The sequence below is a fragment of the Mycteria americana genome, chromosome 16 (genome assembly GCF_035582795.1).
Source record: "Mycteria americana isolate JAX WOST 10 ecotype Jacksonville Zoo and Gardens chromosome 16, USCA_MyAme_1.0, whole genome shotgun sequence".
Classification (NCBI taxonomy): Eukaryota; Metazoa; Chordata; class Aves; order Ciconiiformes; family Ciconiidae; genus Mycteria; species Mycteria americana.
The window spans coordinates 10762062-10783216 of record NC_134380.1 but is presented as its reverse complement, the minus strand read 5'-3'; the positions used below and the strand labels follow the sequence as shown (position 1 = coordinate 10783216).

Here is a 21155-nt window from a genome sequence, read left to right as displayed (position 1 = left end):
GATCTTATTTTTTCAAGATGTTTCTGACTTATTTTTTGACAATTTCAAGTACAAGGGGTTTGAGGTTTTTCTTTTGCATTGCTCTTGATTTGGTTCATATTTGCCGTAGATCAGCTGCTCTACCAAAAGCCTTCTTACGAAATTGTCTGCGTTTACAGTTTACTGCTAAATGTCTATTGTAGAGCTATTTGCCCCCCCCAAAAAAAATCCACACTGCCTTGGGAGAAGCATTTAAACATAACCTGCAAGCGTTACCAGCTAGATGTACTTAATCATCGTGTTGAGTGTAGAAAGTTCAGCTTAAACTGTACCAAGTTCAAACAATTTTATACATGGCATTAATAGGATGTAAAGCATTACTGGTCCTACCAGCTTTTCCTCCAGAGCTTTGTGTTACATCAGGGTCACCACTGGGTCTCTGGAAAAAGAAACGGGAAAGGGGAAACCCTTGTGACCTTATGATGATTAAAGATACTGTCTTTATCACAAAGAGTTTATGGTTTTGCCATGGAATAGGTGTTTGCTGAATAAGTAAGTGTGCTGTGACCTGGCCTTGAGCAGACAGGCAGCATTTGAGGTGTGAAGAGAGATAAAAATCAATAAATACACCATTTGCCATTTACTCAGCCCAAACAAAATACTTCATCCAGACACTGGTGTAGCTTTAAAAAGTCATAGCACAAATTACAGTTCCACTGCAAGGTGTATGGCAAGGTTTTATGGCATTCTGCTGGCCGTATTTACAGCTCATTTAAAACACTATGTCAGGGTGTTTTGTTATTATTGCTACTGCTTTTCTTCCTCTCCTTCTCACTGCTGCTATCACATAATAGTTTGTGGAAAGGGGTTTCTGCCACTCCGCGTACACGGTTGCTAAATGGGAAGAAGGGCATGGACTCTTCCAGCATCTCGTCCGCCTCAATCAGCTCGTGAACTGGGAGTGGGTTTGAAGTTCTGCTCTTCTTGTTGAGACAATGGCAAATCTTCCCCTTGGGTTTCCCTGTTTCTCACCTGCCATTTCCCCCTGGCTTGTTGGTGTCTCTATCTGAAAAACAAATTGCATTGACTGTGGAGAAGAGCAATGAAATGAGAAATCCTTGACAGAGACAGGCTTAAAGCCTCTCAGTTTAGATAATCTCAGTCCAGTGGAGTTAGGAGTCTCACAGTAAAGCTTTGATTATCTGGTTCAATATCCATCTCTTGGGTGCGATTCTATGGAAAAACAGCTCTTTGGACCCGTAAGTGTCACAAGCATCTGATCAAGAGCACGTTTTTGGTAACTTGTGCTCAGCACCAGAGACTGCAGTTCCAGCTATTGCAGCAGGCTGATCGAAAAGGATTTCCTGGTCTCTTGTGTAGAAATAAAAGAGCCGGAGCACAGGGAAGATCAGATAAACCTTGTTTTGGATGCTTGTTCTATCACTGACCTCTCAGAAGTAACGGCTAGCTTTAATTTTACCTTCTAATTTCCTTTCTTAGTAGACTGAGTGTTTATAAAACTTTTCCAAGTGAGCTGCCAGGGTGTGCTCCAGAAAGACCATCTCTCTGGTGAATAATCAGCTGAAATTCGAATGAGGAAATCCTTTCACTGGGAAACAGCCTCCCTACTCGAATGCTGTATTATCAGCTCAAAATTATTCAGACAGATCTGAGGAATTTGCTTTAGGCAGCTTAGGAGATAAATTCAGTGCAGCAAGTTATCATGATTGATTTAAGTATTTAAGACTTATCCTAAAAACCTGTTTCACTCAATCCACCTCCTAACACGTTCCCATTGAAGCCCTTCTTTTCAGGTTAAAATGCAATCTGAGTGCAGCAAGCAATTTCCCTTTCGCTGGCCAGGGGTAATTCTCTTCCATCCTCTGGGTGCGCGGGTGATGCAGTGTTTCAGAGGCAATAACCTTCCCGACAGATTGCCTCATTTTACACTTCATGTGACTTCAGCGAGCCTCGCCGTGCCGCTCTGCTACAGCACCTTCTCCCTTAGGTCTGCGAAGGAGCGCTTGTCTGAAACAGGAATTCTTTTTCTTTTTTTTTTTTTTAAAAAAAAAAAAAAAAAAAGGACATTAAAGAGACTAATGTTTCTTTGTGGAGTGATTAGGAATTGGTGCTCAGGAGTCCTGGCAGTGATCAGCAAGATGCGCGCACGCGTGCGTGGGCTTGGAGAGAGCCCTCAGAAGTGCAATCCATCACGGTGACATCCGACTCCCTGTTTCATCTTTTAGTCTGTCTGAAGTTTGTGTACGGTTGTGTGGAGTAGCTGTGTGTGTTTGCTTGTATAGCATAAATAGCCTGTTGCTGGGCTGTTTACAGGTGCATAATTATTCCTTAGAACTGACTGATAATGGGTGGAATGAGAAAACCTCACAGGTTTTTTTATTTTTCCCTCCCACCCCCCTGCCTTTGCACCATATTCCCCCCTGTATTCCCAAAGAGAATTTGTATTTCCCTCTGGATGCTGCCCCGAGAACAAACGCAGCTCATTCCAGTAGTGCCTTGTGTGGATAAACCCTCGGTCAGCACATCTGTTTCTCCACCATCAAAAAGATAACGAGTTTTTTCACTGCACTTCAAGCAGGTCTCTTGTGCTAGAAACTCCCTGTAGCTTCTCATCAGGACACTGCCTCTCTAAATCCTTTGAAATGTGATGCAAAATCCAGGCTCTAGTCCCATTAACCCCTTGTTCCTTCTCCCACTCCCTTTTTAACACTTTAAACTCAGGAGTTACCCCCACGCACAGTTGTAACTTGTACTCCAGTTAATCTTTAAGGTGGCATTTAACACTGCAATGAATTTCCCAGTTATTAGGGCATGGACAAGAGGTAGGACTTGAGAGTTGAAATCGCATGGCAGGTAACGGGCACAGTGAACTTTAGATCTGTGAGATGTGTGCAATATTAGTTCATTCTGTAGCTGAATGTGAATGCTATTGATATTAAATATCTTACCAGGAGGGACGAGTATTTGAAGGACAAGCATTCATAATTTGCTTTGACATTTGACATGATCAAGCAAGTAAAGGAATAATATTCCGTTTCTCCATTGTCAAAAAGATAATGAGTTTCATAACTATTGGTATTATGGGAAAAATACAGCCTATGTACTGTAAAATGTACAAGAGCTGCTATATATTCTTCTATAAATTGTGTATATCGTGTTCTTTCGATGGCCCTATTCAAACACAGCATGCCTATCCTTTTTAATTTTCTGGTTTGCTGTGCAAGTCTCTAGCAAAAGAGAATTTTTTTTTTAAATGAAAAAATGTTTTCTTCGAATTATTTATAGAAAGAGCAGTGCTATCATCGAGTCTGTCTCATCATATCATTCTTGGGGATCAATTTCTAGGCTCAGATGACAAACCATAGCAGCTACTTTTCCAATAGCAGCATCTGGCTTCCTGGCAAACTCGAAATGCAGTTATCTGGAAAGCTTCAGAGTTGCTTCTGAGCACATTTTATTTATTAGAAAGCAGTTGTGTTGCTTTGCTTCCCATGACTAAGCCAAAGAATATTTAATATATTAAAAGGAATAATAGAATCGAGGCCAAGCTGTTGTCCCTCAAGTGGCAAGAAATGACAATATTTTTCCTTTAAGATGACTGTTTCTTCAGCTCTGAAGGACAGTCTGAAACTATTCATGCTGGCTTCAGATGATCTTTTATAGGACTAAAAAAGAAATTCAGCCTTATAACCCCTCAAACAAAATTCAAGTTCACCTTTCTCTAGGCTCAACTCTCTGAAATGTGATGGTGACTTCTCTGCCAACCTTCCCTTGCTGGAGGAAGCAGACCCTCCACACAGGGGGGTCCTCAGAGGCAAAAGATCTATGTCCTTGCAATATACGGTGAATGATAATAGAAGGAATAGGTGGGTCGGTGGATCAGGTACTGTACCAGCCCTCAGAAGAAGTGAATTCAGCCTTTGTTTTGCCACAGAATTCGTGAGCTTGGCAAGTCATTTGGATCCAGCTCTGCAAAAGTCTCCTAAGGTAGGTCAGTAGGTATCACGCTAACCTGCAAGATCTGATCCAAGGTATATGCAAATATAGTTCCATGAACAACTTTAATATTACTCCTTAACTGTACCTGTGACACAACTGATACCTTCTGATACCTTGCAAGGTTCTTCGCTTGGGCTGGAGACCTTTGCACTTGCGCAGCTCTGCTGCTGATCTGGTGAGTTGAATCGAATCCCACCACTGCCCTGTGTATAAAAGGAGATTATCTGACACTGTACAAAATGTATGAAACATTTCTCCAGTTCTTCATACGTACCATAATCTGAAGGAAATGATTAAGGATTTTTTTTTCCTAATGTCAGCATTGAATTAGGAAAGATATCAAGACCCATAGGAGATGACAACAGTCAATTATATAGATGTCCTTATAGCTTTAGGACATTCCTAGATGCTAAAATTCATTCTCACAAGCATAGAGCTAAAAGCTAAGAAAGGACAAGGGAGGATGAAATATCTGTTCCAGGCTTTGATGATGGTTAGTCTAGATCTACATCAAAAGCTCTATTTAACTGCAGTGATTGTTTTCATTCTGAGAAAGAACTCTCTAGAGTTTTTCTTGAGCAATTTCCGAAAGTTTCTTTTAGTGAAATTCTAGTATTATTTTTCTAGATCATAGATTAAAAACAAAAAGAGCCCAGTCTATTAAAGTCAATGTGTTTGACACTTTGCAGCAGAAGCAGTAATGCTAAATGGTAACATCTTGCAGTTTCCTTCTGATACCGGTGGTGTCTCTGGGGCAGGATTTTATTAGTGACAGCTCTCACTGACTTCGGTTAAAGCCAAAGTTTCATCTCCAAAGTAACTGTTATTCAGTTCAGAAATAAAATGATCAGGCGCAGGATTTCATTTAAAGCTTTGACAATCAACATCAAGGAATCAAAACAATGCTGTTTCAAGTTTCTGTTTCACCAGTGTAAAAAATATTTCTGGGTTTGGACACTCGCCCTTGCACAGTGTCGTCTGCGGGGGCTAAATTACAGGGAGAAGCTGCAGGGCTTTCTCTGCTCATTGTTGTGAGCTTCTGTCTCGGGTCTGAGCTTGGAACAATTGGGTCCTAATTCTGATTGAGGACGGAGGATGCTACTGCAGTGCAAAACACCCTGCCAAGCTGCTTCACTGCTACATTCAATGGCAGTATTATAAGGCTGTATTACAAGCAAAGTCTGTAAATCAAAGGTTACATGATGGGCAACCTTTACTACATACAGCGGGTCAGATAGCTTTCGCATTTAAGAAAAGACTACACGCTTTTTTGCTATTGAGGAGCATAAGCACTTTTGCCTTCCTTCCGCCACAAATGGAGATTATTCAATGGTTGGATTTAATGAATTCAAAATCCTTAGAAAATCACTAGAGCCAGACATCAATGTAAAATACTCCACCAGCTTTCAGTAGTGGAATATAATATTAGCTCTCCCACAATCTACTTCATGCATTTCAAAAGAATGGAGAACATTTTTAAACTAAAGAAGATAGCTTGGGCAGAAAATGATTGTCTGCCTTGGATGCTTCTCTGTAACCCTTTAGGAGCCTGAGTTATTTCTCACAGGGCAGTAGAAACAGAAACAGACATTTTCTTTGCAAAAGGCAGGGGGAGGAAGAGGAGCAAGAGATTTTACTAATAAATTCTGTTAATGTACTGTTACCTTGCACAATCAATAGGACTGCGCGGAAGGGTTGCTGCAGGGCCGTGGCTCCCAGCCCATGGAAAACCCTGCGGTTGCGTGTCTCCTTTCTGCTGGCGGAGGCTGCTGAGAACCCACCAGACCAACCGCCGTTCATCCCGTCTCTTGTTGCACGTCTGGACTGGGAGCACTTGAGAAGGATATTTCTGTGCCGAGTGGGAACCCTGCCCTGGTTACAGCCCACCCAGCCCTTCCCCTGCCCCTTGCTATGGAGAGCCAGCCATAAGCAGCTCTCAGGCAATACAGTAATACAAATAAATAATATTAATTAAGGCTTGATAGGTTTAAAAAGCTATGGAAATAGCTCGTCTCCTGCTGTTTCAGTATCTCATTTTCCCACTCTGTCCAAACCCCCAAAGCCCAGAGGTACAAACATATATTTTAAATAAGAAGTTTGTTGAACCTCATTAAGCTTAAACGCTCGATCCAGTTTTTCTGAACGAGGCTTCGCTCTGCTTTTGAGTTTACCTGACTTCATTCTTCCATCCCTAATGGAGACATTCATTTAGAAGGTGATTTTGCAAAGGCACTGATAGACCTACAAACTACAACTGCAAAGAAAAGCATAATTTACATGCTTAAACCAAGCATCTAACTATGGAGCTCTTCTATGTTTATAGGCTTCAGTCTGAGCAATTTGCCGAGGTCTGCGTGAAATAAAGACCAGCTTTTAATTTGTATTTGCTTTTTGCCTTCCCAGTTTTTATGAAAAGGACGAGCAGCTGAAAGCGTCTCTGCGGTGGTATGCTAAGCAGTGGAGCCACACAAGCACCTGCAGCCATCCACGCACTGCTCGGGAAGAGCGCTGTATTTCTCGAGGTTTGTAGCTCTTGTCCTCCCACTCCCTAATTCATATACATAAAACTGGTGTGCTGCCACATTCCCTCCACACAAATGCATTAGCTGATCAGGAAGGCTTCCCATTCATCTGGCTTGTCACTTGGATGAGGTGGAGGCAGGACCGACCTGTCAACTCGCAGTGATGAGAGTCAGGGGTGGAAGGCAAGATTACACGACAAAAAATGGTGTCGATATTTTTCCCCTTGGTTTTCCAAAGGAAAATATTTTCAGGTGCTGGATTCTCTCCATCCCCTTCCAAACGGGAGAAAACCAGCAACCCAAACGCTTGCCTACAGCCTCCTTGCGTAACTAATCGCAGAGTGAGGCTGCAGGAGGAAACCATGGCCAACCCCCCGCGTTCGCTCTGCCGGAGCTCCCCAACCTGTGGGCACTCTCCTTGGGGCTGCCGCACTTTTTCCCCACTGTGTTTGGCACCATCCCCGGGGTGATTTCCAGGGCAGCCGGTGCAGCAGAAGGAAGGTGTGCCTGACCCACCCCCGAGGTAGCCGTGAGGGTGCAGAGCTCTGCACCCGTCGGGTGGGCCACACCTTCCTGATCTCCAGCCAAATTCTGGCCGGGCTCTGGCGTGTTGCGGGGTCGGGAGCGGGACCCGCACACGCTCACACCTTCAACCCCGGGAAGCTGCCACTTCAGACGTGGCATCGCGCTCCTGTCGCCGGCAGAGCCCCCCGAGAGCCAGCGAACGAAGCGATGCTGGAGCCCCGCTTCGGGGCCGGGGCCGCGGGCCGGGCTCTCCCGGGCGGGGCAGCAGCCCCTCGGGGGCCGGGCGGCTCTGCCCGGGGGTCCGCCGCCGGGCGGCCCCTCCCTGCCTCCTGCCTGCCTCCCTGCCTGCCTCCCTGCCTGCCTCCTTCTTCCCTGCCTGCCTGCCTCCCGCCCTCCCTGCCTGCCTCCCTGCCTCCTGCCCTCCCTGCCTCCCGCGGCCGGCGGCGCAGCCCGGCCCCGCGGCGGCGGCGGGCGGCTCCCCCCGCCCCCCGCCGCGCCCCCGCCGCCGCCTCCGCCCCCCGCCCCGTGACTCGGCTGCCTCCCGCGGGCGGCGGCGGCGGCGGCGGCTGCCGGGCGGTGTCGTGCGGCCCCCCGCGCCCGTGCGGGGACTATGAAGCACCATGGTGTGGTGTGACCGTGGCGTCCAGATGCTGCTGACCACGGTGGGCGCCTTCGCCGCCTTCAGCCTCATGGCCATCGCCATCGGCACCGACTACTGGCTCTACTCCAGCGCCCACATCTGCAACGGCACCAACATCACGGCGGACGAGGCGCAGGGGCCGCCGCGGCGGGCGCGGGGCGATCTCACGCACTCGGGGCTCTGGAGGATCTGCTGCCTCGAAGGTACCAGGGGCCGCGCCGCGCCGGGCGGGGGCAAGCAACTTCCCGGGGGGACCGGCTGCGCGCCCGGAGCCGCCGGGCTGAGCCCAGCCGGAGCCGGAGCCGGAGCCGGAGCCGCGCCGCTGCCTCGGACACGGCCGAGGAGGAGGATGGCGTTACCGTGGCAACCGGCTTCTCCGAGATTGCCATGGGAACCGGGCGGCGGGATGCGGAGCTCTGCCCGGGGGAGCTCTGCCCAGGGGGGCCACCTCGCTCCGCGCCCCCCCCCCCCCCCCGAGGCTGAGGGCCCCGGGGCTTCAGGGCTTTGGGGGGCTCCTGGCGGGTTCGGGGCTTTGCGGGGCGCATCCGAGTCCTCCAGGCTGGGGGCTGGGGACCCCCGGGGCTGTGGCCGCAGGGGCTTTGGGGCTCAGCCTCAGCGCTCGGGCAGGACAGCAGCAACCCAAGTTCCTCCCCGTCTGCCCTCAGACAGAGACACCGGGAGCCTGGTTGAAGATGTTGTTGGTACTGTGCAAGTGCTTCACTGTGGACTCGGGGTTACTTGATACAGCTCAAGGGTCAGGCTGAATAATATTAACAAATAAAAAGCTACGTGTTTGAGTGGCTGGGATGGGTAGCAGGACACCCCCTTCCCCGCAGAGGCCAAACATGTGGCTCCCTCTCTGAAAATGGAGTTGTAGAGAAGGCGCGGCGGGTAACTACCAGGACAAAGAAACACATGGGTGTTTAGAGGATTTGGCATAGCAGATCGGAAAGCCCAGATGGGAAACAACATCTGTCAGCCGAGCGCGTGGAGCTCTGACCGTGGGAAATCGGCACATCCCCAGGAAAGGGACACACGCCTTGGGCAGGCGCTGGCAGCGGGGCCCAGGGCCGCGGTGGCTCTGAACCCCCTCACCTGCTGGGTCCATTCCCACCGTGTGAACAGCCAAGAGAGCCTCAGTGATGCTGGATAAAAGGGAGAGCGTAGAGGAACACTCTGGACTTTTGCTGAGCTGCTCTGTGGCTCGTGGGGGTGGGGGTACGCTGGGGTCTTTCTCCCCACAGTAATGCGCTTGGTATATCGGCTGCAGTGCACCTGATTCCATCAGCACAACTTAACACACGTGAACTTTACAAACCTGGTTTCCTGGGTTATTCTAACTGACAGACAGCTCAGCCCAGACGAGCCCAGCTATAGTTCAGAGTCTAGCAGCTGTATTCGGAGGGTTTTTTCTCCCCAGAAAAGGCTGTGGCATGGTAGAAGCACCTCATCCTCACGTCTGTTCTCATCTTCTCCTTTTGCTAACAATTCAAGGCTGCAGTGTAAAATCATTTTTCTCTTAAAGTATCAGATTTGCTACCTAGTAATATTATACGCACAAAGAATAGCTGTAGGACAAGAAAATATTTTTAGACAATAAAGAGAGAAAGAATTACTGAAATGTGAAGGTTTACGGGTAGTAATAATAATGCTTGGCTTTATAACTCCTAAAGGAAATCTAACTCTCGGTATGGGCTTTTATGACACCTGGAAAATGAGGGCTTGCATCTGAGAGCTCCTGAGTTTGCCTGAGAGATGCTGAGCATCCTCCACTTGAACCGAATCTTGTGATCTTTGCTGAGCTTTTTCTAGCGTCTTCAGTCTCCGTTTTCCATGGAAAATAAGTTTCTTTGCATCTTGCGGGAGTTGCTAAGCATGCTCTGCTAGACTGGGCCTGCCGTCTCCGGGAGAAATCCCTGAGTTTCCCGAAGTCAGGATTTCTGCATGGTCTTCCAGGAATCTCATTCATAGAAATGAAGTGCAGCTTTGACTGAAACTGGTGGAATTTTTCCCTTGATTTAAACTCGGCTTAAGTAAGAACTTTGCTAAAAAAAAAAGAAGTCAGTGAAGTCGTGAGAGATGGGCAGCGTTGCAGACAGTGCCCAGGAATGCTGGCTGAGCGCCGGTCTCATTGCATCACTGGGCAGCGCCTGTGCCTTCCTGAGCACATTTTATTTGCAAGGGTGTTTGCTGAAAAATTGCACCCAGCAGTTGCGTACAAGTGAACCTTGAATCCTCATCAATTCAGGGGACAAAAAAAGCATTTCATGTGACCCATCTACCCGAACGGCAATTGAGCTTTTCTGCTCAAAATTCAAATGCTCATAATCAAATTACAAAGTTACAAAATTTAAAGTTGTCAAATATGTGCTAAGAATGGACAGTTTGAGAAAACTGTCATCTGTTCACAGATAGGAGGAACAGAGACTACATTCTCTCCTACATTTTCCGTATGTTCTGTCTTTGTAAGATAAAATCTATAGATACATTAAATTATTCATGTTTTAAACCATATCGTGGGACTTTGATTTTGACATGGAAAGGTTCCTTTGTTTCATAAAATAATAAAACCATTTCTAGAAGCTGATTTAAAACAACACCCCCTTGATTGTTTCAGAGCATCACTCATTCGGCGTGGATGGGTCTTTTAGTAAAATCAACATAATAGTTGCAACTCTGAGGAGATACCCAGCAAGAAAATAATTTCAGTTATAGATTTTTATATGTGATTAAATGGTCTGGCTTCAAACCTATTTTTAAACCTCTTTTTGTGTTTTGGAGTAATAATTACAAAAACCTACTTAATATACTTTAATGGTCTTAAGCACCATTTCACTCATCTCAAAAAGACAAATCTAAGATGCAAATGTGCAAAAGCTGAAAATTCCTTGAACAGCCTCTCAAATTGCTTTTGACATGAATAAAGCATTTTGCGGAGTAAATTTCAGGTCAACTGAAATTTCCATTAAAATGTTTCTCAACTGCTGGATTTTGAGCAGTCACCTGTTCAGTATCCCAAATTCCAAGATTTCAGACAAAATTGCTGAAACAGAATGGAAACGAATAACCCTCTAACCCAATGATTAGGTGTTCCTCAATGTTTTCCTGTTTTTCTTCTTCAGGACAACATTTTACAACAAATTAACATCGTAATGATAACTGGAGTGATACAGTTTAGGGATTCAGCATATTATCTTTGTTTGGAGCTGCAGTTGTCTTGGGGATGAAATCATGTTTCAGTCCTAGTAGTCAATACTACTATGGAGCTTAGTCACTCAAGAAGTAGCGTTAATGATACATCAATCAAACTCTTGCCTATATAACCCCAATTTCGTTCTTTTAGCGTGTTCGTCAAAGGTGGAGGTAGGAGGCTCATTGAGTGGATTTTAAACAATAGCAGTATTTCTGCATGGATTTTTAAAACTTCTATCCAAGGTAATTGCCGTAGGTAGGAAACTGTTTAAAATAATTCTTGGTGTGAATGTGTGCATAGCAGCAGTGGATGCTATTTGACTGAGCCTCTGCAGTACAGTGGCCCACAGGCTCCCTGGCAAAGCTGGTTTTTGGTTTTCCAGGGCCATGGCATCTACAGTAACTGCAGTTTTGACAGCTAAAGTTAAAGTATCACTGGAGTAAGAAGTTTCTGATGAAGCCCCCATGCAGCCATTCTGGCCACACCTGCAATCTGCACCCCAACCCACAAATTAATAAGAAAAGCAAATCAGCCCTGTTTCAAGGGACTGCTGTTATGTCCCATGTCCACACTCAAGCTACAGTAGCTGTCACAGGCTGTGGGTCTCTGTCAGGATGGTGAAGACCAGAGTCTTGCAAACACAGCAAATAATCCTTTCGTGGTCAAGCTAATCTGAGAAAGAGAGATTAAACCACCGTAATTTTCCAGCAGCCCCTGTTCCTATGGTAAATGTGCAGCACAACTATGTAAGCCTTGCACCGTCTTAGTCACAAGGAGGATCTGCTATTAAAATATTTGCCTAGAAGAAAAAAAAAGAGATTTTGAAAACACCACTTTATCCACTGAAACTGCTTATCTTGGTGAACAATCATGCTGAAGTTAATAGGACGGCTCACAATAAAGAGCTGTACAGGCCCTGTGACATCAAGATACAAAATCAAGCAATGTACTTGTAATTTAAATTTATTCAAAGAGTATTTTATTAAACACTTCAGCATATGAATGTCTTTGAACCCATTGTGTCTACTGCTCTCAGTATTCCCTGTTTGCCATTTACTTTTCAAGTGATGCAATTGGTTATTTAATTCAGGTGGAACCATGTGTCCTTCCTGACTGGGTGGCTGGAACATTTCTAATTGGGAGGAAGGATCGAGTAAATCATTTATGACTCAAAAACTTGCACAAATGCACATTTGCACAATTATTTGCAAGTCTTCCGGCTTGGATGAGTGCGCACAAACATGGGAACTGCAGCACGCCTATGCGCTGCTTCCATGGATACCCTTGAAAACAAAATAAAAATGCTTGTACAAGTGTTTGAGGCAAGCAAATAAAGGAAGGCTGCCATCCATCAATACTGCAAATTCACGGCTCATCCAAAAAGAATGAATATTCTTTAGTATTCTCAAAGCAATGCTATGAAGTCCTAGCACACCACTATTTGTAATAAACTAAATACAATGCACACTTTATATTCAAATGCTATTGCCAAAGTTTTATTTGTCGAAGAGCAAATGTTACATCACTTTAATATCCAACGTGACCTGCCTTGGAGGTTATATCCATAGGCACGTTAAGAGATGGTTGGTCTTCTCAGTGTTTACAGGCATGTGAGCCTGTATTCACACTATGAAAGAAGGTAGCCGCAAATGTAGAATACACAAATGGGGGTCTCTGCTATGAAAAACTCACTCTGTGCATGCTATTTCTTGGACAATATATACGTATTTTGTACATGCCTTATAGGTCCTGAAGAGTGAACTTGCATCCACGCATCTTTCAAAACGAATGTAAACACGTTAGAGGAGGACTTTTCTGAGATTCAGCCCATGTTTTCTTTCTTTCTTTCCATACATCCTGCTCATACCATCTCTGTTTCCTTGGTAAAACACGTGCTGTTGAGAAAGTGCCTGTGCTGCACTCATGTTTAAAAGCAATTCTCGGAGCTCCAATGTCATCTTTGCAACAGTGTTTGAAGCAGTGCAGTTTTGTCAGCAATTGATGGAGGGATTTTTGACAGCCTTTTTAGGTTAATTTTTTTCAAGAGCATTCCATTTGCTAGAGAGAGTTTTTGAATTTGGAGCAATCTCTACGGATACAGAGTTCAATCTCTTCGTAATATTGTCCATAGTTTAACATATTTTAAAATGCTGGAAATTTTGTGCTGGAGGAACTGTCAGCAGAAGATGAGTTAAGGCATTATGTATTCTCTTCTCAAATAAAAAAAGCAGGGGTCTCCTAAATACACCTCTCTGAACATTTGTAACAGAGGTTCTCAAATGACCATATTGATGTAACAGAACATCCATTCTTCCTGAGATGCTCTGTGAAACAGGGATCTGAAGCTAATTGACTGAATATATGTCACTTTAATGAATTAATTTGCGTTCTTGAACTCGATCTACTATATAGCCAGTAGGGAGCTATCAGGCTACACGAGAGTTTTGGTTTTTTCTCCATGGCTCTCAGCATGTCAGATATCCCAATGCAAAGCTTAGAACCCAAAGACTTTCTGTGCATTAGAGATACTCCCCGAAGGCTGTAAACCAATGAAAGCACATTTGTAATCCAGCTGTACAGCTTCTTCATCTGTACAAGATGTAATGTGGATAATATTAATCTTACCTAGGTTTCAGAAATGTTATGTGAAAAGAGTCAAGGATGCATTGGGTTATATAAATAGGAAACCTGTGGCTGTGTTGTGCTGCAGTTGCTTTTTTATTCCGCATATAATTATACTGCATATTGTAGGTGGTTGACAGATGGCATTTGTGGTAGTATCTGTCAGAGCCATAGTAAGTCATTTTGGGGTTCTCAGGGAGCTTTGCAGTGTAATCTTTGGGCTTCTTCCAGCTGCCATTACCTTTAACTGACCTTCTGCCATGGGCTTTTATTACTGTTTTTAGATACTGGCAGGAGCTCCTAGCCGTTGCACCTCATCAGGGCTTGCCCTGCCTTCTGGCAGCTCTACTAACCCTCGCCAGTGTGAACTGGTAAAACAGGCAAATATAACAATGTATTTGTTTGTTCCCGTAAAATTTCAACACAGTAATTATTTTACCGGTGGATCCTGTCCCATTCGCTGGGTCACTCTGCCTTACTTCTGCCCAGATTGTGCTGTCCAAGCTGTAGCTTTGGTCGGAGTCTTGCCTGGTGCAAACCACATGAACGTCCTTAAGAAGCTGGGGGAGAAGGAGTGGGTATGTGATGTCTCCGTTCTGTTCTGTAGCCTTGTGTATCTTTACAGAAACAGAATAAAAAAGAGAAAAAAATATTAGGAGGAGTGGCTCGTGCTTTCATCTCATTTTTAATTCTTTTGAGGCAGTGGGAGTACTTAGGTACGGAGTGTAACTCGAAGTCTGTTGTTAATACCTCTCAGCACCCAGATATTTAGCTGGTGTCTGTGTGGTTTGTGGGTCAAAGAGCTGAGCAGTAATTTCTGCATCCCCAAACTGGAAATGGAGAGAGAGGAGGAGGAGGATGGGCTTCTCGGTCTGGGCTTCGCTAGGTTTCCTATCTGATTTGGGGCCAGTTACTTTATCTTTCTGCCCCTGACTAGGAGGGGTAACTGTGCTTCCTTCCCACCCACTTTCCTCTCGTACTAATAATAAAAGGGAAAAGAAGATGTGGAGAAACTGGGACATGGCGATAGGGCTGCCCAGCTCAGAGAAGGTGTATGAGCACTGCTTCAAGTGGGTGTGAAGCATTTTGCTTGCAACTTATGTTTTATACGTAGAATATTTTGTGTTTAAGCATGTCTTCCTGAGGGACAGGATTAAATCTGATGCTCCACCTACGTAAATTTAAACTGCTTTCTAGGAAGGCGGTGGAATTATGCCAATATGAAACCAATATAAGAGAAGGGATCGTAGATCTGTCCCTTCAATTGGACCTTTTCCTACTGGTCGCTCTTTTCTGAGCCAAGACTCATCTCAGGAAATAAATCATACTATTGAACTGAAAAACTGGTCCTGCTTCCAAACATTACTTTGTGCTTATCTTCATTTTAGATTTCTGTTTACTGGTATTTATTATGTCGCAGACTTATGGTTCAGCATCCAAATTCTTACTAACAGATGGCAAGGCAGGATGCACAGGAGTAGTAAAATAAACAGGATAAATGCACAACTGCCCATATGTCTGAGAGGCTGATACACATTTATGACTTCAGAACAAAAGGATGTTTTCAGTAGACAGCTCCAGTGCTGTGCAGGCCTTCTCGCTATTTTCTACCTTGCCCTGAAGTCTCTCACTTCTTCAGCATATTTTGATCAGTTAAATTACAATATATTTTGTCCTCTCTCTTCTATTCACAGATAGTCGTTTCCTTTAGTTATTTGTCTCCACTCCCAAGGTACATCAGTTCATTTTATCTTCAAAATTTTAGAGTGGAAGGTGGCTCTTTCCTGAGCTGCGGCTCATATTTTTTCTTTCAGAGTGGTTGTTTTGGCTATTTTGAGGGGCACCCAGAGGTGCTGGGGACCACAGCAATGTTTGAGATGGTGACTTTCTCTCTATTGGGATTTATTATAATATTAATGATATGTGGCCTCTCTAATCTCTCAAAATAGCAAGCCCCAGGGCAAGCTGCCTGCAGGATGGATAGCCCAGCCTAGACAGACTTTAGCTAGATTTCCCTTCAAATCTGGGGGCATTTTTGCCAGTTGTTGCATGCTGTGGGTCAATGCAGTGAAAGCGCTGAAGCAGCTCTTGATTTAGCCTGGCAGATAGTCCAGCCCCCCTTTCTCCTCCTTCTTGTGGCATCCTGTTGTCTGAACATCTTTGTTCTCATTCTCTTTTTGCCTCTCCTTGCTGAACTGTTTTAACTTTCCTTCTGCTAAAAAGGTACCTTCTAAATTAGCTTTTCAATGACGGTGCAAGAGTCTTTCTTTTGAAAACTGGTAGCTACTGCCCCAGGTAGAAATTTAGGATTTTTAATTTCTCTTCTTAACTCTTGAGCATCTCTGTGCCCTCCTGCCAAGGAAAAATGTATAATCATATACTTGTCAAAAGGTACGAGGTTCGGGTTCTCTTTTCTCTACCTGTTTTCGTTTGTTTCCCATGTGTTTATCCAGGCTCCTGCTTACTGTACAAATAGCACTGTAAGTTCTTCTTCAATAGAATTGAGTCATTCTTTGTCAAATGCCGTATGTGAGGGAGTGCTAGATTATAAACATGCAGTCACGATACAGAGAGACAGATGAAGGGAGAGTGCATTATGGAATTACAGTATTTCCTGTGCAGATTACCAGACCCTGATACAAATTAACCTCTTTTATTGTTCTTTTTCAAGCATTCCGCCTTTTAATTGCTGTTTTGGAATTGTGCCACTTAGTTATGCCCTTTGAATGCTTCTCACTTAGCCAGTCCCGTTAGCTTGATAATGCCAAATATTTCAAAGATGTTCAGAAGCGACAAGCATCTCCTGTTCAAGTGGGAGAGGTACCCAGTTCAGTGAGGAATTACCACCCTCCTTTAGCTGCCAGGGTTTTTTTCAGATTTAGTTAATAACCATTTTTAAGTCACTGCCAATTCTCTACTGGAGGATTCAGATCAGTTTTCTCCCATTTATGTATTTTAAATAATGCAATTTTGTGTAGAATATGGATGACTGAATATTTTTCTCCTGTCCAACTATATAGCACTCAATAATGTTAGGATTGTTATTGTGTCTTACTTGCATCTCAGAGGCAGTTTATCTATTGTTGCTGCTAGGCATTAAAAAGGAACCATGACATGTCGCAATTATGACTTGGAATAGGATCTGGCCAGAGGTACATTGCCTAAATATTATCAAATCTAAAATACAATTTATTGCACATACCTATCTTAGAGCTGTGCATACCTATCTCATGGCTCACTGAATATCAGTGATGGCTGTTAGCAAGCCACTGGATGATTTTGTTGTAAGAATTTCTATGCTGTTGTTTTTTTTTTTCAAAGCTCAGCCCCCAGCATCCAGCTGCCCGCAAGCGAATGAAATAGCAAACTCTTAAGGCTGGAAGCCCGTGTGACTATTTAGACTGAGTTTTCAAAGGTAGCCAGATGTGAAAGTTAGTAATATGCCTCTGTATATGACTCATTAATAGCAATAGTGGGCTTTAATCGTCTTAGTCCGGTGGAGCTTCTAGACTCAGGTAAACCGTAGCAATGCTCCTTTACATACTTGCATACATTTTAGTGCAAAATTGGCTGAAGTTGGTTTCTTTGTGTGTTGGTTGTTTTTTAGCAAACTGATAAAACAGCAAGTTGCATTGTGTCCCATCGCATTTTTGTCCACATGGATCATGAACAAGGTCGAAGCCCTCAGATTCGCTGAACAGAGCTGTTACTTGAGCCAGTGGACTAAATAGCCCAAAATACATTGTTCTTCTCCAGATATGCCTCTGCTGATGGTGGGTAGGTTATTTGTTGGCAATTGTGAACTGCCAAAGCTTCAGGAACTTGGTTTCTAGTGCAGGTTGCAGAGGGAGAGCCCCAATATTTCCTCCCAAATTTAACCTCCCCCGGTCCCACCCTGCCACCTGACATACACCCGGCTGACAGCGGTTCATTCTGTACAATTAGAGCTTGGCAACATTAATGATTCCAATCGGGTTTTATTAGGGGAACTGTTGGAAAACATCAGTATCAAGCAGAGCTATCCTAGACATGATAGAATATCGATTAATAAATCAGGGAGCTAAGTAACAGTTTGGAAATGGCTTCTTAAAACTAGAGTTTCTAACCCCAATCAGTCGGGTGCTTATTCTCATCCTCCTGCCAGCAGGCAGCAGAGCATCAGTTATTGGCCATTACAGCAATTTTGGGTTCACCAGCGTGCTCTTTGCAGACAGACCAACCTCTTCCAGACGGACCGGTAGGACGCAGACAGCCCCGATCCAAAAGCCCCTCTACATTTATGCATGTGCTGAACCCAAGCCAACAAACCTGGCAAAGGCTGAGTTTCTTGGCTCAGGCTTCGTGCTGCTTGGATCTGCCCCCCCTGCATTTGGATCAGAGCTGGTCCACGTCCCCCCAGCTCTGCCTGCTGCGAAAACACATTTTTGTCTGTCGACAAAAGATCCTCCGAGATGATGAGTAGTCTTCTCAAAGAAGGTGGCTTATGAACTCTACCCGTATTTCCAGTAAAGGTTTATGTCTTTGAAGCTTACGTTGCATTGAGAGTCAACAGGATTTTGGTTTTTTAAGTTACTTAGGTGTTTCCAAAAATATTTATCCAAGACTATGCCACTATCTGCTAATCATGAGATTAAACATCCTGTGGTTCTCCTCAGTAGACTGAAGGTTTGCTTCGGAGGTTGGTAAACGTTTCTCCTTTGCTTTGCACATTTTGCTGTACTCTTGTCTTTGTCTTTAGTGCTGGCAAATGCAGATGGTTTTGGAGATGCTTTGGGATCCTTAAAGATGCAAGACCTGAAATAAAGCGTGTAGTATTTAGGAATGATGCTAGGGCTGTATTCACAGTGTCACGTCTAATTATAGCCATTTGAGCAATTCATTTGCAATGTCCCGCTACGGTAGTGCTTATTAAAATAGAATCCTCTTTATAGTTTGGTAGCAGATTAAGAGGGGAAAAAAATAGCTATCCCATTCCATCCGATGTCTTTGAAAGAGGTTTACTCTCATAACTCGCTTTCTAGGGATATTCCCCTTGTTTTCACTTGTAATCCTGGTCTGATTTTTAATGACTGACTTTGTGTCTCTCGGTAGCCAATTCCCAGTCACCTTCTCCTAATTTTATTTTAATTTCTGTATATAAATGGCAGCGTTCTAGCTGGAGACAGTCTTTGGACACAGCAGCAAAACCCCATAGAGAAGGAAGAACAGGCCAGAAATTTTCTACCTGAATTCTAAGTCTTACGCAGGGCTTCGGCCGCACAAAGAGCCAACACGCTTGACTTGGCAGCATCAGAGGAGCGCTCAGACACAGAAGCTGGATGAAGGGCAAGTGGTTCAGGATCAGGGCCAGACCTGCTCCGCCAGGACCTCGCCGTTGGCATCTCCAGGCGACAGCGCTGAATGCAGCTACTCCCACAGGTTATCCCTTTTTCTGGCATGCGGGCTCTGCCCCGGGAGGGCTGAGCAAGTGGTTGCAGCTGGCCAGAATATGGGTATGCAGTTCCTAATGCTGATTTTATAGCATTAATGTGCACCTGTTTTGGTGGCCAACTGGCACCATGTTCAGCCTAAAATGCGTGTGTAAGCCCGGTATTAAAAGAGGCATAAGAATTAGCGTGTATCAAACATATCATTAGACACGTGCCTGGTAGACATAATGTGGGATAATGAATATGATCACAAGAATAAATTAATAACTGAAAATATTTTTTATACGTATGCACACTTAAAACAGGATAAGAACTAAGTGACACTTGTGTCACCAGTTTATAATTAAAATGCAGTGCTTGAATGAAAATGTAAGCTTCAATTAGCCAGCACGACCCTGCTTCCGGCTTTACTTCCCACTGAAAAGCAACGATAACAAGCTCACATTTATTATCAGAGTTTTTCCTGGAGCTGTGCACTGAAACATGCTCACATCTGAGCCCTTTCACTGAAGACATTTTTTCGCTTCAGCAGTTTGGCATGCCATACAAAGGCTCTCTGATTTTTAGTGATGTTCACCTCCTCTTACATAAAAATGTTTTCTGTGCATATTATTTGGTTTTAGTTAAAGTCCAGGTGCACGGGTTACTGAAGAACCAAAAGGATGGCTCATCACATAGCACAATGGGTAATTATTGCTGAGCTTCACTGTATTGCACAGACAAATCCTTTCTTGGAGCTCAGCATTGTAGCTGTGAGAGAGAGAAAATACCTACGATCTAGTCCAAAGTCCTACGAGGGTAAGAATAGATCCTCTGGTGTCTGCTTTGCCTATTTATTTTTTAACTATCTCAAGGGATAGAGCGTCACAATTTTGTTTAGAGATACTATTTTGCATTTTAATTTCACCAGTGGGAAGTTAATACATATGTAAATTATGAGGTCTCATGTGTTCCCATTTTCATCCCAAGAGTCTTTCTAGTTAGGCTTTTTGTAAAATGGTTCAATAATTCTCTGGGTTTGGCCTCCGTTTAAGCCAAGATTTATCTTGATTTATGCACGATCCAGGCGAAGTTCAGTGCTGCATAGCCTAAGAATTGAGCTTCTGATTTCTGCAAGACAGGGCAGGGTCTGTGGCTAGACAGCTGAGCTGCCTCTGTAGGCAGAAAGAAAACCCAGGTGCCTTGAAAGAGCAATTCTGGAAATGCGGGTGCTGGGTGGGGACCTGCCTATGTCAACCTGCAGGAAGGTTAATGCTGTGCCACATCTTGGCTCCTGCCCCTTAATGCAATTTGGGTACCTGGCTCAGCGCTCCAGCGAGGGGCCATGCCATCCACTCGAGATCCAGATCCCTGAGGTGCCTTTTGAGAGCTACTGACGGCAATGGTACCTTCCCAGACACTAATCATGCCAATACCAAAAAAATAGGAACCTTTTAGTCTAGGACTTACTCAGCCTGAAGATGTTTTTCATGTCTTGAGGACGTGCAGTAGGTGCTCAGTTGGGCATTATTGCACCCTTCAAATTGGTCCATGTGCAGACAAGGCTACAGAAATCAGAGTCCAAAATAAGGAGGCTAGGGAATGCCCTTCTCAACCAGTGCTTAGGACAGCTGGTGAAAGGGATACGAACCCTAACCAGCCCCAAAACGTCAACATGGAGCAGCTGAGCCTCGGAAAGTGTACTTAAGGAATACGTCCTCTCTGACAGAGATGGGACCAAATGTCCACGTGGATTTCTTTTGCAATGCCCCTCCAATATTTTAAGCGATTTCTACAGGCAGAATTCTTGTAATGTAGGAGCGGATGTCAAGCAAGGATATCTCAACTCAGAATACATATATGCTCTTAGCTTTGGGTCAGGCAGTGATGTGTGGTGTGGTTAGAGCCCTCAGGGACTCTTCAAGCTGTAAAAACTACAAACCTTCTGGTTTTTCACTGGTGCTATTCACATGGGACAGAGTGACCTCTCCAGAAAGCCTTTCCAACAGCAGCAGCAATCTCTTTCAATAGTGTTTAATAACTACCCATGGAGAAAATTACACTGTATTTAAAAGGGCAGAAAAATCATCTTCAGTTTAACTCTGCTGACTTTGGTAGAATTACACCAAAAATGACTTTTGTCTGATATCCTTTCCTATACTAATGTTCAGTAGCTGGGCTGAAAAAGCCTTTCAAAGGCAGATTAAACAAGTCCAAATGGTGAAATATTCTTTTAATTTTCCTTC

The 21155-nt window shown here is 44.4% G+C and overlaps 1 protein-coding gene across 1 annotated transcript in view; it reads left to right on the top strand.

Moving 5' to 3' along the window:
* The first annotated feature begins 7601 nt into the window (after positions 1-7601).
* The window catches only part of CACNG4 (calcium voltage-gated channel auxiliary subunit gamma 4), a 43914-nt gene continuing 30360 nt past the window's right edge, over positions 7602-21155 (top strand). The window contains exon 1 of the mRNA XM_075518996.1: positions 7602-7889. Coding sequence (XP_075375111.1) covers positions 7667-7889 — 223 coding nt within the window. The 5' untranslated portion in view covers positions 7602-7666. The remainder of the gene's footprint in view (positions 7890-21155) is intronic.